The sequence below is a fragment of the Papaver somniferum genome, unplaced genomic scaffold, assembly GCF_003573695.1.
Source record: "Papaver somniferum cultivar HN1 unplaced genomic scaffold, ASM357369v1 unplaced-scaffold_132, whole genome shotgun sequence".
Classification (NCBI taxonomy): Eukaryota; Viridiplantae; Streptophyta; class Magnoliopsida; order Ranunculales; family Papaveraceae; genus Papaver; species Papaver somniferum.
Window position 1 is genome coordinate 6,443,642 of NW_020622381.1, and position 16,120 is coordinate 6,459,761.

Sequence of the window (16,120 nt, forward strand, 5' to 3'; positions counted from 1 at the left end):
TAGACATCAAGACAAACTCGTAATGCACATATAAGATGATTTGTCCTTAGAGGGTAGAATCAATCTTTTTCGCACGGATTTACACCAAGAATAGCTACCAAAGGCATATAAAAAGTTTTTCTTAACAAAGAATAATTCACATAAGATGATTGTGAACATTCAAGAATCCCATAGTAATGCGTACTACTGCCCATTATTGAACTTCCTTCTTGTGATTCACCAACAACATTCTTGTAAAAGCTACAAATGAGCTTAGAAGAGTAGTACTCCAAGAATCCAAGTGCCCAAGTCTAAGATAAGTGGAACAAGTGCGACGAAACGGAGCAAAACACTCAAAAACAAGAGATGGGACAAAGACCAATCTTAACTCATCCAATCATGGATTTCTCATGTCTATTTTGAAGAGAATTCAAAGAGGAAGAGAATGCAAAAAGAATGAGGTCATTCCGAGTTTGGACGAAGAAGTTATGGCCAAAACACGTTTACCGAATATCGACGTCTACATGCCAGTATGCATACCGGTTTGCAAACGAATTTTCGTGACCTGGAGAAGTATGAAAACGTGTATGTATACTAAAATCCCTGTATTTTGATTTTGAATGATGGTATGCATACCTGGTATGTGTACCATGAAGTCCAAACATCCCGAACTACCATTTTCAAACCTTAAACATTTAAGAACCTTAAACACAAATCAAGTTAGGTAGAAATGAACGATAAGCAAGGTACATAGATCATTATAAGTACTCTAAGAAAATGATAAAAACACAAATCTTTCTCAAGTTTATATACATACCTTTTAGAAGGATCCTGTCGTGAATCCTACGTCATTACCAAATATTCAATATCATACCTAACCCAATATGTGTGCCCCAATTCTCGTGCTTCCCTCACCGTATACTTAGCAGGGCATTCCTTGGTGAGGATGCACTTACAACACAATCAAGTTGTGTTGAGGTGAACAATGTCTTGCTCACCACAAGTGACTGAAACCAACTTTTCCGTAACTATGGACTTTTCACCATCTATAGTTTTTGGCTTATTTTGTTTCACTTTTGGATTATCATGAAAGAGATCACTTTTAGAACCTTTCACATCCAAATACATTAATTCAAAGAACCTTTTAAGTTCTAACATCATGGATACTGCCTTCTCCATAGTCATGGAATTTTCTAGGAGATCACTCAAAGCATCATTGGCTTTCTTTGGTACCCACTTCTGAGTGTGTTTAGGAACAATATGAACCTTCTTCCCATTACTATCTTTTAGATTTCTCGGAAGAAAATTGGATTGACTATTCTTTTGCAAGTTAGTCTTTCTCCAATTGGGAGCATCAGATCTTGTCTTCGTCTTTACGAAGTTATCCTTTTGATAACCATTACGATTGTGAAACAGATTCGTATGACGTTTATAGGCAAATCTAGGTTTATCACAACATTGATTACTTTGCCTAAAGCTTGGACAGTTACAACCTGTAACATCAAGGGGATTAGTCTTAACATATGATCTTGGTTTCACAACTTTTTGTGATGCCCAAACAAGAACATCATGAAGTTTCTCATTCCTTATACGGAAACGACATCTCCTTTGCAGGTGACCTTTATTTCCGCAATAGTGGCAAACATAATGAATGTTCTTACCTCGATCCATGTGTGCTGACTTTGGAAGTTGATATACTTTGCTCTTTCGAACCTTAACTTCCGGTGAAGGTATTTCACTTTTGCCATCAGTTGAAACCTTTTGTTGAGAAGAATCACTAACCTTGACAAATTTATCTCTTTGCTAATACTTGGAGCATCTATTCCCTTATAGCCCAATCCTCGTGTATCATGATGATTTTTACTTGCTCCTAGCATAGTGGTTAATTTGCTTGAACTAGTATTGAACCTTTTCAAGTCATCTTCCAACATCTAGATTTTATCAAGAGAAGCAGCTAAATCATCCTCAAGGCATTTTTCTCGAGCGAGATAAGCGCTTTCTCTGTCATCAAAACTAATTTGTTGAGAGTTAATCCTTGCTTTAGATTCTGCAAGTTTCTCTTCCAACGAAAAGTACTTTTGATAAGGATTATCACAATCAAGTGACTTCATACGTAGGTTTTTCTCGGAATCCTTGAGGATCGATTCGTTAGAACGATTCGAAACATAAACACCTGCGTAACATCTTCTCAATTTCTTGTTTTCTCGACAGAGAGGAGTCAGAACAGGTGTGACATGAGAATTTTTCATCTTCTTCTTTTCCAATGAATTCAAAACCTTCACATACTCTGAGACTTCCTCATCAATATCTCTATCAATATCTGAATCACCTTCATCAGAAAGTTCATCCAACTGTTCTTCTAGGCGTGTTTCCCAGTTATCAACAATTTCTACATCAAGAGAATGTCTATATTGACTTAGTATTTGCCTGCTCTGATACCAATTGAAAAAGCGGGGGTCTAACAACCACACCCAATATTTCGCTTAGAAATCTGTATGGACTAACTCCAATATACTTTCAAGAGAATCAACTAGACAGTCAACTCAATCTTAAGAAAAGTATATCAAAGAGTTATATCTCCGTTTCTTAATGTAATCAGCAAATCAAACAGATAGAAATACGTGAGCCTGATTAATATAAGAAACAACTTGGATGGTATCAAAAACCAATATCCAAGTGTCAATCAATTCAATCAACAACCAAAGGTCGGATTCACAATTGATTGAACTTACACACAACCTGTGATATTTCAATTATATAAACAAATATAATGCGGAAAAGAAATAATACAGACATTAGAAGTTTTTGTTAACGAGGAAACCGCAAATGCAGAAAAACCCCGGGACCTAGTCCATATTTAAACACCACAATGTATTAAGCCGCTACAGACACTAGTCTACTCCAAGTTAACTTCGGACTGGAATGTAGTTGAGCCCTAACCAATCTCACACTGATCAAGGTACAGTTGCGCTCCTTACGTCTCTGAATCCCAGTAGGACTCTACGCACTTGATTCCCTTAGCTGATCTCACCCACAACTAAGAGTTTCTACGACCCAAAGTCGAAGACTTGATAAACAAATCTGTATCACACAGAAAAGTCTATTGTATTATAAATCTGTCTCCCACAGATAAACCTATGAGTTTTGTTCCGTATTTTGATAAATCAAGGTGAACATGAACCAATTGATATACCAGACTTATATTCCAAAAGAACAACCTAGAAATATCAATCACCTCACAATAATCTTAATCGTATGGTAGCGAAACAAGATATTGTGGAATCACAAACGATGAGACGAAGATGTTTGTGACTATTTTTTATCTTGCCTATCGGAAATTAAATCTCGAGCCAATCTTAGAGAAGATAGTACTCAATACGATAGAAACAAAAAGATCAGATCACGCAACTACAGTGAAAATATTTGGGTCTGGCTTCACAATCCCAATGAAGTCTTTAAGTCGTTAACTTATAACGGTTTTAGGAAAAACCTAGGTTAAAGGAGAATCGACTCTAGTCGCAACTAGTATCACACATGAGGTGTGGGGATTAGGTTTCCTAGTTGCTAGAGTTCTCCTTTATATAGTCTTCAAATCAGGGTTTGCAATCAATGTTACCTTGGTAAGAAAGCATTCAACATTCACCATTAGATGAAAACCTGATTAGACTCAAACAAATATCTTTCAACCGTTAGATCGAACTTAGCTTGTTACACACAAATGAAAAGTGACTTCATTTAGATACGAGTAACCGTACCTAAACGTGTACACCTTGTTGTCTCAACAGTAATTCACCGAAGTTAGCCATATGAACACTTTCATATCAGCCTCATTCATCTTAACCATAACTAGTTCAAATGAAACTAGTTCTAGAATTGTTCAATTGTTTATATTCTCATAGAAGTATACAAGACGCAATTGAAGCAAAATCGATTTTGATTAACTCGAATCAAGTCATGAACATTATATCCACGGGTTGCAAAAGATTGCATTCTTTAATATATAAATGTATTAGTTCATGAACAAACCGATTTTAGAACATTATCCAGTTAGGTATGCATACGGGTACGCGTACCTAAATGGCCAGACTAAGTTTGGGTTTCGCCAGTACGCGAACTGGTACGCATACCTTCCAAACTCAGAAGAAATTCCGGACCTGAAACTTACACCAGTACGCGTGCCGGTACGCATATACGGTTCCCGGACTTCACAAGACCAACAAGTATGCATATGGGTATGCATACCATGGTTCCCAGACATGGATTACATATATGCAAGTACACATACTATGCTTATATCCAATTGTTCTAAACTCTTATTTAAACCATTGAAACATTCTTGGAAGACCGGAATAGCCGTCTCACACAAACTATTAGCTTCAAAGCAATTTACAAGTAATCGAATGATCAGTACGAAACATTTCGAGTCTACATCAAATGACCGTCTCACACAAATCATGTAAGATGTTACCAGGTGATTTTCACATGATCATCTTTTGACTTTCGTCAAGAATATAAGATGAACTTGGTTAAAAACGAAAGCTTACCAATACATATTTCGAGAAATATGTAAGCGAGTTAAACTCAACTCGAAATATCAAATGTGTATAATTGAAGTCTATATAGCTATACGTCTTTTTTTCTAAAATAGGAGATAGAGTAGATATACTTTTGAGTGATAGATGAGTTCAAGTCTCCATATACCTTTTGTTGATGAAGTTCCACAACCTCCCCTTAGTAGTTCTTCGTCTTCAATCGATGAACGCCGTGAAGTCTAATGCTCAACTACACTTTATATCCTAATCCGAGACTTAGCTATAAGTAGACTACAAATCAAGATTTATAGTTTTGGCAACTAAACTTGAGAAACAAGCTTGAGATAGCAACGCTTGCGAGTTCGACCGAGCAGTACTCTAACATTTTTCCCTCATGGAGAGAGGCTTCGCATTCTGGACTGGAGGAGCAGGTTATTGCAATTTTTATTGCGAATATAGTGGCTGAAATATTTATTGGGTAGGTTTCCCTGACTCACTAGCTTATAATGTCCTATGACTAGTGACTGAGTGTTTAATCAAATGTCAATGCGTCGTGTTTGGTCTTTCATTTCTCTAGTGATTCACATTCACTTAAGAGTGAATAGGATATCCATGTACGTGCGTGCAGCCTCATGCTCCCAGTCTTGAAGTCGGGTTAGCCTGAAGTTCACTCGTAGTTGGTACATTTGGAAACTAAATCAGGTCTAACCTAATGTGTTGTGGCGTAGGTTGTTTTTATGCAGTCATGGTTCTGTTAACTATCTGAGTCCGGGCAGTATTGGCTTTTTAATAATGGATATACACCAATCGGCAAGTTACCCCAATCGTGAAAGCATGAAAAGAATTTGTTTTTTTTCTTGATATACAAGTTCAGAACATGTTTGACATGGACATCAAACAACTTTGACTTAAATTTCCCTGCTTTACACCTATTTCAAGCTTATGAACTGAACTAAGTTAACCCAATTTAAGTCATCCTATTGAAAACTATGTCCACCTATATGAAAAGCAAAGGAAATATTTCTGAAAATGAAAATCGGTTTGATTACAGTAAAACCCCTGTATAAGAATATCCTATGGACCACAAAAACATATTCTTATATGGAGGTTATTCTCATATGGAGGTCTGACTTGAACACACCAATTTTTTTTTCATATGTGTATTTGGGCATATTCATGCATATGCATAGAAAACACAAAAAGTATACACAAAAACTTTTTAAATGAGAATTTTATTTTTATATTTATGTATATACAAAATTTGTAAGAATTTTTTTCACATATATCACAATTATCACAGCGAAAATTGACAAATAAAATCAAATGAGTATGAAGATATTCGTATTAAGTTGTGCGTAAAAATTCAAAAAAATTCATTTTGAAGCAAACAAACTTGTAATATTGTTACAAGAATCTCTTCTTCTTAAACTTTGATTTATGACAAGTGTTATATATTTATATTATGATGTCAATTATTCTTATATGGAGGTAGGTAACTTAAGACAGGACCAGAAAAAACTATGACTTATTCCAATATGGAGTTTATTCTTAAATATAACTGACCCAAGTCGGGACCGTAAATTCTTCAGTTGTTGCAGTTGTGACATCAATACCTATACCTAGTAGTAAACCTACAAAAGTTTCTCTAGCTCTCTATTATGAAACATTATGTCCTGGTTGTACAGATTTCATAGTGAATAACTTCCCAAAGATATTCACAAGCGGAATCACTGACATTATGGATCTCAAGCTCGTTCCATATGGGAATGCTATGGTTGGAGAAAACAACACAATCATCTGCCAGGTATATCTTTAATTCTCTTTTCTTTCTCTTAAGCAGTTCAAGTGTTGAATTTACCTATTTGTTTGTTGTTAAGGAATTTTTTCTGGTTCACTTTGACATACATATCGTAACTTGATTTTTTTTTCTTGATGGAATGTTTTCAGCACGGACACGAAGAGTGCTTGCTGAATCAAGTGGAAGCATGTGCAATTCATGTATGACATGATGTGGTAAGACTAGTTTTGATTTCTCAACCTGTGAATTATATATAAAAAATGGTAGTTTTGATTCGGCTTACCTTTTGATCCGATTCGATGAATTTTTGATGCAGGAGATGCATTCGTGTTTCATTTATTGTGTGGAGGACTTGATTTTGAAGGGAAATTCTAGTCAATGGTTTTCTTGTCTTAGAAAAAAAAAGAGTTCAGCGTGAGACCTATTATGAACTGTATTAGCAGTGGGTTAGGATTAAAGGTATAAATCTGTTCTCGTGTTGTATTTCTTTCCACTGGGGTGTCGCTGATACAAAAGTCATATTTAAAAAATTTTGACGCTTCCAAATTGGGTCTCAGGTTATGAGATCAAGCTTAATTATGTATCTGACTCTTCTGACTTGCATTTGCAGCTTGAGTTACAATATGCGAATGAAACTAGTGCTCTTATCCCCTCTCACCAATATGTTCCTTGGGTGGCTGTGAATAAAGTGCCACTTTATGATGTAAGTTCACTCAATTCTTGGTCTGGCTATCTTCATATTCGAAAGCAATGATTTTTGACGTTGTTTAAAAACTGACTTATTTTTTTCATATTTATTTTGCAGAACTATGATAACTTCGTAAAAGCTGTCTGCAATGCCTACAAAGGTACTCCTCCGCCTAGAGTTTGTAATAAACCCACAACGGATATCAACCATGAAGCAAAATCGAACTCGAATCAGGAAGTTTGTTATGTGAATGAAGCATCTCCAAATGCTAAAGTCAAGCCTCCAGGGACTACATGGAGGCTCCTAATGAAGTTCTGATCATTTAAGTGTCAACACTGCTCCAGCCTCCAAGCACATCATCGCTCATGCAACAACCAAATTTAACCCCTTTGTGTTTAATGTTTACACAACTCTAATGTCCTATAGACTATTGACACTTTATCCAAAATAATTGTAGTTGTGAAGAAATGTTTGGCTCTGTAATGGTATTGTTTTGCTTTGTTGGAGTAGGAAATAATAACTGATCTTGGTTTTACTGTTCATTTTTACGACGAACATATCTCATTTAGTTGGTGAATAATATGGTTCATAAACTTTCTAGTCTCATCTAAATTTTGCTAACAAATGCTTAACAAAATTATGTTAGTGCATCTTTTCTGGTTCACCATTAAATCAGTAAAACATGGCAATCTTCGGAAGGCAATAGTTTTATCATCCTGATTTACAAATTAAATGATTATGGGACCACTGGGTATATTAGCAGTGACTAACTGCAGTTTTCTTATTTGGCTGTTACATGGTGCCATCAAGAAAATTATGCTACTTGAGTCTTGACAACATGGTGTCCTTTTCATTTAATATCATCATTTTCTTGGTAAATCATGCAGTTTGCAGTTTAGATTTGGGTTCAATTAGTAGAATGGGATGTTTTAGTTTTTGTAAGTTCATATATGTGTTTGAAACTTCTCTTGTATGCGGCAGACAGGAGGGCGAGCTTTTTTATTTTCCCTTTCCATGAACATATATACTTGTTGGCCCCAAAACCGAAGCAAACTAACGTGATTACCGTGTATGTTATTGCCGATATTTCTTGTTCTGACTGCAAAAAGATAATATGATGGAAATTTGAATTAGCATACCCTGAATCCCAGAAGTACCAGCAAGGAAAGTTCATGTGTAAAAACAGATGTATTGTCAAAGCGAACTGGTATTAAGGAGGCGTACTATTACTATTATTCATCACTCACTAGTCGCTAGTAAACGCAGAGCGATTGCCGGCAGCAATAATAATTTCCATTCACACCAAACCCATCTATTTGTGTCTTTCATCTGTACCTCTCTGATGAAATCTCAATCTTGATTCTCATTTCAGTTTGACAGCAGCTGCTTGGGAGGAGACATGAATCACACCCGACGAATAATGCTCCAGTCCAGACCCCCTTTTGTCTTGACAAGATTCTTTCTAGTGGCTTATTTGTTTCACTAGCTAAAATTTTAGGTGGTTCCCACGTGACCTTTGAAAGTTAAGAAAAATAAAAAAAGTATAAACAAAAATTCTTAATAGACCACCCATGTACACTACATAAAAACAGTGTACTCACAAACCTTTCCCATGGTGGGGATCAAAAGTAGCTACATGCTAATCCCAAAGTGTATGGTGCATTATTGAAGCATAAATAGGCCAATGGGAAAGGGTCCAGATCGTCTGTGCCACTGCTTGGATGTGGCCTATGTGCGCAGTGGCACAGACGATCTCGATCCAATGGGAAAACCCTTCACATCCCCGGCTAATTCATGTAGTGCGGTTTTTACGACGACTTTTCCGCCCGTTAGTTAAAAATCATTTTAAAAGAAATAACTTTGATTATTATACTTGTTGGTTAGGTGGTGCGATTACCATAACCAAATAATAAGGCAACTCGACTAATTATATTTCTTAGGTGTTTTCATTAATAAAATCGACTGATTTATTCAAAAATATCATTTTAATTCGTTTATTTTTCGGACGATCGGATTTACTTGTAATTCCTATGAAAAGTTGAAAACAACTTAAATAGGCATAACCAAATAACGAGTCCCAGCTAGGGATGCATAAGAATTGGTCAGAACTGAAAAACCGAACCGAAACCGAGAAAACCGAATCGATACTGAAATCAACAGCTTAGGTAACGCATCAAACTTCATAACCATTAGATTAAGAGGTATTACTGCTAATAATAGAGAATACACGTTTATAATGCATGCTACATCATGATGATTAATTTGTCAGTTAAAGAGAATCACCATAGAGAGTAGTGGAACATTGTACTTTAAGGATTAATTTCATCCAAAACTGGTAGGTGATTTAAAAGCAACACATTATAATGATCAATGATGTGAACCAGAATCGGACCTATCTGACCCAGGATAGTTTAAAACCGTAGCGGTTGAAGCATGTATAAGTTGTTACAGCACTGCTCGATCGAACTTGCAAGTTTTGCTATCTCAATATTGTTGTCAGTGTTATATGCACAAAACTATATCTTGATTCTAGTATACTAAAGTCAAGTTTCAGACTAGGATTAGAGTATGGTAGTTGAATATCAGGCATCACTGAATAACCCTCAAAAATTGAAGACTGAAGAACAAATGAAGACATTTGCGAGAACTTCATCAACAAAGAAGTATCTGAAGACTGACCATCATTTATCGTTCTATCTTATGAGACTATGTCATACGATTTTAGCAGATTTACTATTGTAAAGAAGAAATTTCGAGTCAAGTTTATCTTGATAAATCTCTCGAAATATGATTCAAGTAATTGGTGTTCTTAGATCCTTAACAATCTTGGTTAAGAATAATTTATTGTTCATAAGCTATTCTTGTTTCAAGTTGATCATTTGGAAATTTCCCAAGCAATGATATTTATTGTATATGTCTATTGGGAATGTTTCAAATCCTTTAAAGAGAGTTTTTATAACAGTATGAATTTCGCGAACAGAATAGGTGTGCAAAGCCGGTACGCGTACCCTATTGATATGAGTTCGGGAATGAGGGGGAGGTGCGCATACCTAGAACGCGTACCCCTAGGATATGATTTTGCAGACTGGCCAAGGTACACGTACCCTTATAGCCCGAGTTCGTGGACTGTCCATAGGTATGCATACCTGGTACGCATACCAATCCAGTTCGGATTTAAGCAGAACTTCCCGAACTGTTTTAAACATGTATGTTCGGATTTGCTACAACTCTCGTAGATGCTTCAAAGAAATTTTTTTTCAAAAAATCTCATGAGGTTGGGGATTATGATTTAAGTCTAGGGCTGCACATGGGTCGGTTTGGGTCGGTTTTGGCCTCACCCACCACCCAACCCAATGATGGAGGGTAATAGAAGTTGTCACCCGCAACCGACCCAACATCATGGGTCGGTTTTCACCCGACCCACATTACGGCGGGTTTGGTCGGGTGGGTGGTGGGTTACCAACCATAAAATAAAATGACATTACAGATTTAGAAAGTGTTTACTTAATAGTGTTTACATAATAAAAATCCAGAGAAGTAAGAAGTTGATGCAAAGTTGCAAACTCCAAAGTGATAAAGTTAACAATAACAAGGAACAAAGTTCAATTGTTCAAAGCTCAAAAGATAAAAGAGTGCATTACTATTGAGTATTGCCTACTATACTAAAGCTTAATATCATATAAAGCGACCAGCAGAAAATATGTGGATGTTTTACCTCTGAATGCCCTGAAAGCCTGAAATAAAACGAAGTATGTAAATTAGTTACAATAACAAAGATGAAACAGACAAACAATGAACTCAGAAAGATCAAGCTACTGACAATGACCCTTGGCGTCATTACCTTGTCTAAGCCAATATGAATCAATCATCTATGATGATGGAAGAAGCAGCAAGGTCACTAAATAGCTCTGCAAGCGAAATGAACAATTAGAATGAATGAAAGGGTAGATGAATTTCTTGAAACAAGTAAAATATCTCTGCAAGCGAAATGGACATTTTAGTTTATCCATCCACAACAACAGCAAGTACTATCATACGGGATAAAAACCTTTACACATTCAAAGACACATAAATCTCCACAATCTGGAAGCTATAAAACCTTCACCTTCAATAATTCTAAAAGCCATTTCATCGGTAGCAATAAATCTAATCATCACTCTCCTGCACGCATCTTGAGAAAAAGACACCCCAACCAATTGTGGTTCCTCACCAAGCTTGCAAGGATGGAAGTCAAGTGTTTGTTGTCCGTCAGCTCTAGCCTCATTCATTTCATTCTTATACTTCTGACACTTATCCAAATGATGTTGGAGATTAGAAGTCCCATGTTTCTTACCATCCAATTTTTTCTTACCAATCTTGTAATTTGCCTTTTTGCAATATTTACATTTCGCTGTCTCACCATTTTCATAAATATCATAGTGATCCCATACCTTTGATCTCTTCACACCATTATTAGGATTATTAGCCAATGCTTCATCTGCGGCACAAGCATGTGAAGGTTCAGAAGCTGGTGTAGATGAGCCAGCGGTACTCCCTGTCCCTGTTGATGGTCCATGCACTTGTCCAGAACGCGGTGGACGTGGAGGGGGAGGTCCCATTTGTGATGCCAGTCCATTTATAATTGGAAGATTAGAAGCACAATCATCTTCTGAGATTTCAACCATGGTAACCTGCACAAAAGAAACAAGTTACAACGGTAAAACACATCACAATCAAACACCATACTAACACCATACTCAATTGAATATTTGCAACAATTGAAAGTACTAACACCATACTCAATTGAACTCCATACTCATGACTTAGTTCAAATACCAAATAAATCAACTAGGTTGTCAGCTTGAAAGTACTAAAGAACTGAGATTGATTTAAAATTTAAAATCAAACTACTGGTTCTGAACATAAATGAGTAATTCCAAATACTCATTGTTACAGCTTAGAAGAATAACACCTCTAAAAACACATAAACATTAACAACGAGGTCCACAGTAAGACTTCTCCCTGATATTATCATTTATACAAACAAGTTGTATTCGTCTCATCTACCTATCTCAATGAATCAGTAAAATAAGCAAAACCAATTTGGGTTTCTCAATAAGCATCTCAAAGAATCCTTAGAATCTACTGATTAAACTCTTCATTAGTGAGTTCTAACATCATACCAATTCATTCCAAACTGAATTTAAAAAACAAGACCCTAAACAGATAAACCCTAAATTGAAAATTACAAGAAATCACATCATCAAAAAATTACAAGTTTACAGCGGTTCCTAATCTTACCTTCCTTTATTGGTTTGCTTCCGGTGATGCCGGTGATCCACAAAGCGAATCTGAGACTGAGCGATGAAAAAAGAATGAAGTCTGTCTGAGAAGGATAGAAGAGGCCGTGGAAGAGAAGGGTTTCGTGAAAAATGCGATTAGGTTAGGTATTTTATTCATCAATTCAACGACTGTGATAATTCATTCTAGGTTAGAATTAGATAAACTAAGGGTCAGGAATCCTATGTTAGTTTTGGGCGGGTGGGTGGGTCGGTTCGGGTGACGGAAGTTTCTACCTGCAACCGACCCAAGATAGGTAGGTTCTGGCGTGCCTCACCATAGTTGACCCATGCCTAGGTGGGTTGAATCGGGTGCGGGTATTTTTGGTCGGGTACATGTAGGGTCGGCGGGTTGGGTCGGGTATGTGCATCCCTATTTAAGTCTTGAGTATTATTAACACCACTTATGCTCGTAGATTCTATAGGCATACGTACCAACATGAACCATCATTGTGCACGGTTCCAGAATCCTGGACCATAATGCATATTATTATATGTGTAATTTCTGGCAGACATCTCACACACTTACATGGATTCCTAGTAATAATTTTATCCAAACTGAGAAAGTGCTTGCTTGAATTCCAAGCAACCCCACCTAGAATCTGAAAGTACATGGTGCTTACAAAATCTATAAATAGAGAGACTTTTGCCACATGATTTCTTAATCCCTAGCACTCTTGTGTCGTATAGTTGCTTGCTAGATTCGTCCTATGCAACCTAGGTTTCCTACATAATTATGTTACTACTTTGAAGATTTCAATTAGGGATTCGTGAATCCTGGTCAGACTATCTTTTACGTGATAGTTCGTGTATCCAAATCTTGTTCTTATTGATCTTCGAGGTTTTTGTAATCTCAGATTAGGAACGAGATAGATAAAAATCACAAAGTTCTCTTCGTCTCAGACTTTATGATTCCTCAAGATAGATATCTAAACTCTTCTCTGATTTGTTTGGATTGTTCTTGAGAGGTGGTTAGTAGTCCATGCTTCTTAGCTAACTGAATGTAAGTATTCCGTATTTGTGAGGTTTATTAGAATTTGTCTATTACAAACAGATTTCCAAACCTAGATTAAAAAATCAAAAGGGAAATCAAATAAGCTTGTCTGTTAGAGGCAAATTGTGAAAATGAGAGGGTACTGTGTACACCACCAACTTTTTTGTTCGGCAACCTGTATGGAAAAAACCTAATACAATTGTAAGTAGATCTAATTAAAGATCCTAGAACAATATAGATATATAGTTTCTCTTATCTCTTCCACAATCAATATGTCTACATAACAAAGTCCGTGAACTTGATTGTGTAGGAAAGTCCAACAATCAGTTTTCTGAATGTTATAAATGTCCAACTGATGGATGGGAGAAAATAAATAATGATGTTTATTTTGATCACAATGATGATTCAAATATTGCAGGAATTTGACTGATATTGAGGAATTTTGCAGGTGAATTTGGAGCAACAAAAATCACCACAGTAGCAACAATTGATAAGGAGCAAGATGAAGCCTTATCAGCCTTGGAAGCAATAGAGTGGGATATAACAAAAGGAATTCAACAGCTGCATTTGGAATCAGATAGTAGTAATAATGTGTCAGCCATTAATGGCTCATCTTCTAGTATTAGTTGGACTACAAGTAATGTGGTTCATGATTTTTTAGTTAAACTTAAGTCTTTTTTTTTGTTGAATCACATTTTCTCATTTATTGACCAACAAAAGGGTTACAAAAGTTACTATAATCCCTCAAAAACAAACAGCAAAAAGAAGGAAACAAAAAGGATAGCTAAAATGTTACAGTAAACAAGGAACTAATTAAAATCCTATTTTGAAAAAAGAGAGAATCTGAATTTCATAGTCATTGTTCCATCTGGCTCCTTTCATTCTTGCACTATTAGCTTGAACTGTCTTCAGAATTCTGTTTTTGAAACTGTGTACATGAACATTACCTCCTTCAAAGAAGATTTTGTTTCTTTGAAACCAAAGATCCTTTATAGTAGTACAAGCTGTAGTTATCCACACCTCTTTAATGATTGGACTATGATTTTTTGTTGCAGAAAAAACATCAGAAAAGGAGAAAGGCCTTGAAAATTTGAAGATATTTCTCAACCAGTCCCAAATCTATGCACTGAATTCACATTTCCACAGAGTGTGTTCCATACAGTCTTGCTCTGATTTGCACACACAACATCTGGAAGGCATTTCATATCCTTGTTTTCTTTTTATTTCATCATCCACATAAATTCCCTGCAACAGTTTTCAAATGTTACTTGCAATACTTGGATGCAAAGAATATCTCCATATATGAGAAGACCAATCTACCTTATGTTCCTTGAATCTTAATTTCTCCACTGCCATTGCAGTATTAAATTTTCCACTACTATGTAAATTCCATATTATGGAATCAGTTCCACTGTGAATAATATGCAAGTTATCAATCTGTAAGAACTGTTGCAATTGAGGATGAATATGCCATTCATTACCAATAATTAAATCCTGAACTTTTAACTGCATATTATTATGAAAAAACTCTGTATAACCAACCTCATGGATTAAAGAAGATGAACCATACCATGAATCAAACCACACCGAGATATCAGCTCCATTGCCAACACTCCATGTAATATCTTCTTGTAATGCAATCCAAGCCCATTGTAATCCTGCTCTTACTGATGATAACTTCCAGCCTGAGAACTAGATACCATATTTATTTTTGAATTTAGCAGTAAAAAAGAGAGCCCATTCATCTAAAAAAGAAACCAATTTCCACATCATTTTCATAAGCAAAGCTCTGTTAAGAACTTCTAGCCTTCTAATTCCCAAACCCCCTTCATCATATGGTACACATACTTTCTTCCAAGATAGAGTTTTATACTTTCTAACATCACCATCCCCTGACCATAAAAAATTTCTTATTAACTTTTCACAAATTTTGATAATGGAAGATGGCAATTTGTAAATTGCCATATTATATAGAGGATAACTGCACAATACTGATTTGACAAGAATAAGTCTATCATGAAATGATAATAATCTCCCTTTCCAAGCTGTAAGTTTGTTTTAAAGCATTACCACTATTGGCCAAACCATTTCAGTAGTGACTCTGTCTGGGGCTAGAATGATACCAAGATATTTATCAGGAAAACAAGAGATATTCATACCAACCATTCTGCTAATTTGTTGCTTTCTGATTGAAGTAGTACCATCTATGAAACATTTGCTCTTAGCTTTGTTGATGAACTAACCAGAGCTATTTTGATAATTTTCAAGCAACTTAAAGAGACAATCCAAAGTCTTTTTAGCTCCATTACAAAACAAGAACACATCATCAACAAAAAACAAGTGTGTTGGATAAATTCTATTTCTAACAACCATTGGAGTTATCTGCGCTGTATTTACCAAACTTGTAATATTTCTACTCAACACATCTTCCATCAAAATAAACAAAATAGGGGATAGTGGATCACCCTGTTTAAGTCCCCTATTCATTGAGAAAAAACCACATGGTCCACCATTGACCATGACTGACAATTTAGCAGATTTAAACATTGTTAATAACCAATCACACCAAGTTAAGGAAAAACCATACTTATGCAGAACTTTAAAAAGAAATTACCAGCTTACAGAGTCATAAGCTTGAGAGATATCTAGTTTAAAAGCCACATTACCTCCTCTCTTTTTTTTCCTCATTTCATTCACCATCTCTGAAGCTAGAAGTACTTGTTCTTGAATGCTTCTACCTTTGACATAAGCTGCCTGTTGTGGAGAGATTAATTTTGCCATAAGACCATTCATTCTGACAGAAATGATTTT

General features: G+C 35.9%; 1 protein-coding gene across 1 annotated transcript; it reads left to right on the forward strand.

The window, feature by feature from the left end:
• The first annotated feature begins 5,993 nt into the window (after positions 1-5,993).
• LOC113332790 (gamma-interferon-responsive lysosomal thiol protein-like) lies at positions 5,994-7,315 on the forward strand. The gene is made up of 5 exons (XM_026579301.1): positions 5,994-6,003; positions 6,197-6,315; positions 6,459-6,509; positions 6,920-7,012; positions 7,115-7,315. The coding sequence occupies exons 1-5, from the start codon at positions 5,994-5,996 to the stop codon at positions 7,313-7,315; spliced, it is 474 nt and encodes a 157-aa protein (XP_026435086.1).
• Positions 7,316-16,120: the final 8,805 nt, after the last annotated feature.

Coding starts and splice junctions, on each gene's coding strand:
- LOC113332790 (XM_026579301.1), top strand. Junction 6,510..6,919: donor TGGAAGCATGTGCAATTCAT/GTATGACATGAT, acceptor TTGCATTTGCAG/CTTGAGTTACAATATGCGAA. Junction 7,013..7,114: donor ATAAAGTGCCACTTTATGAT/GTAAGTTCACTC, acceptor TTTATTTTGCAG/AACTATGATAACTTCGTAAA.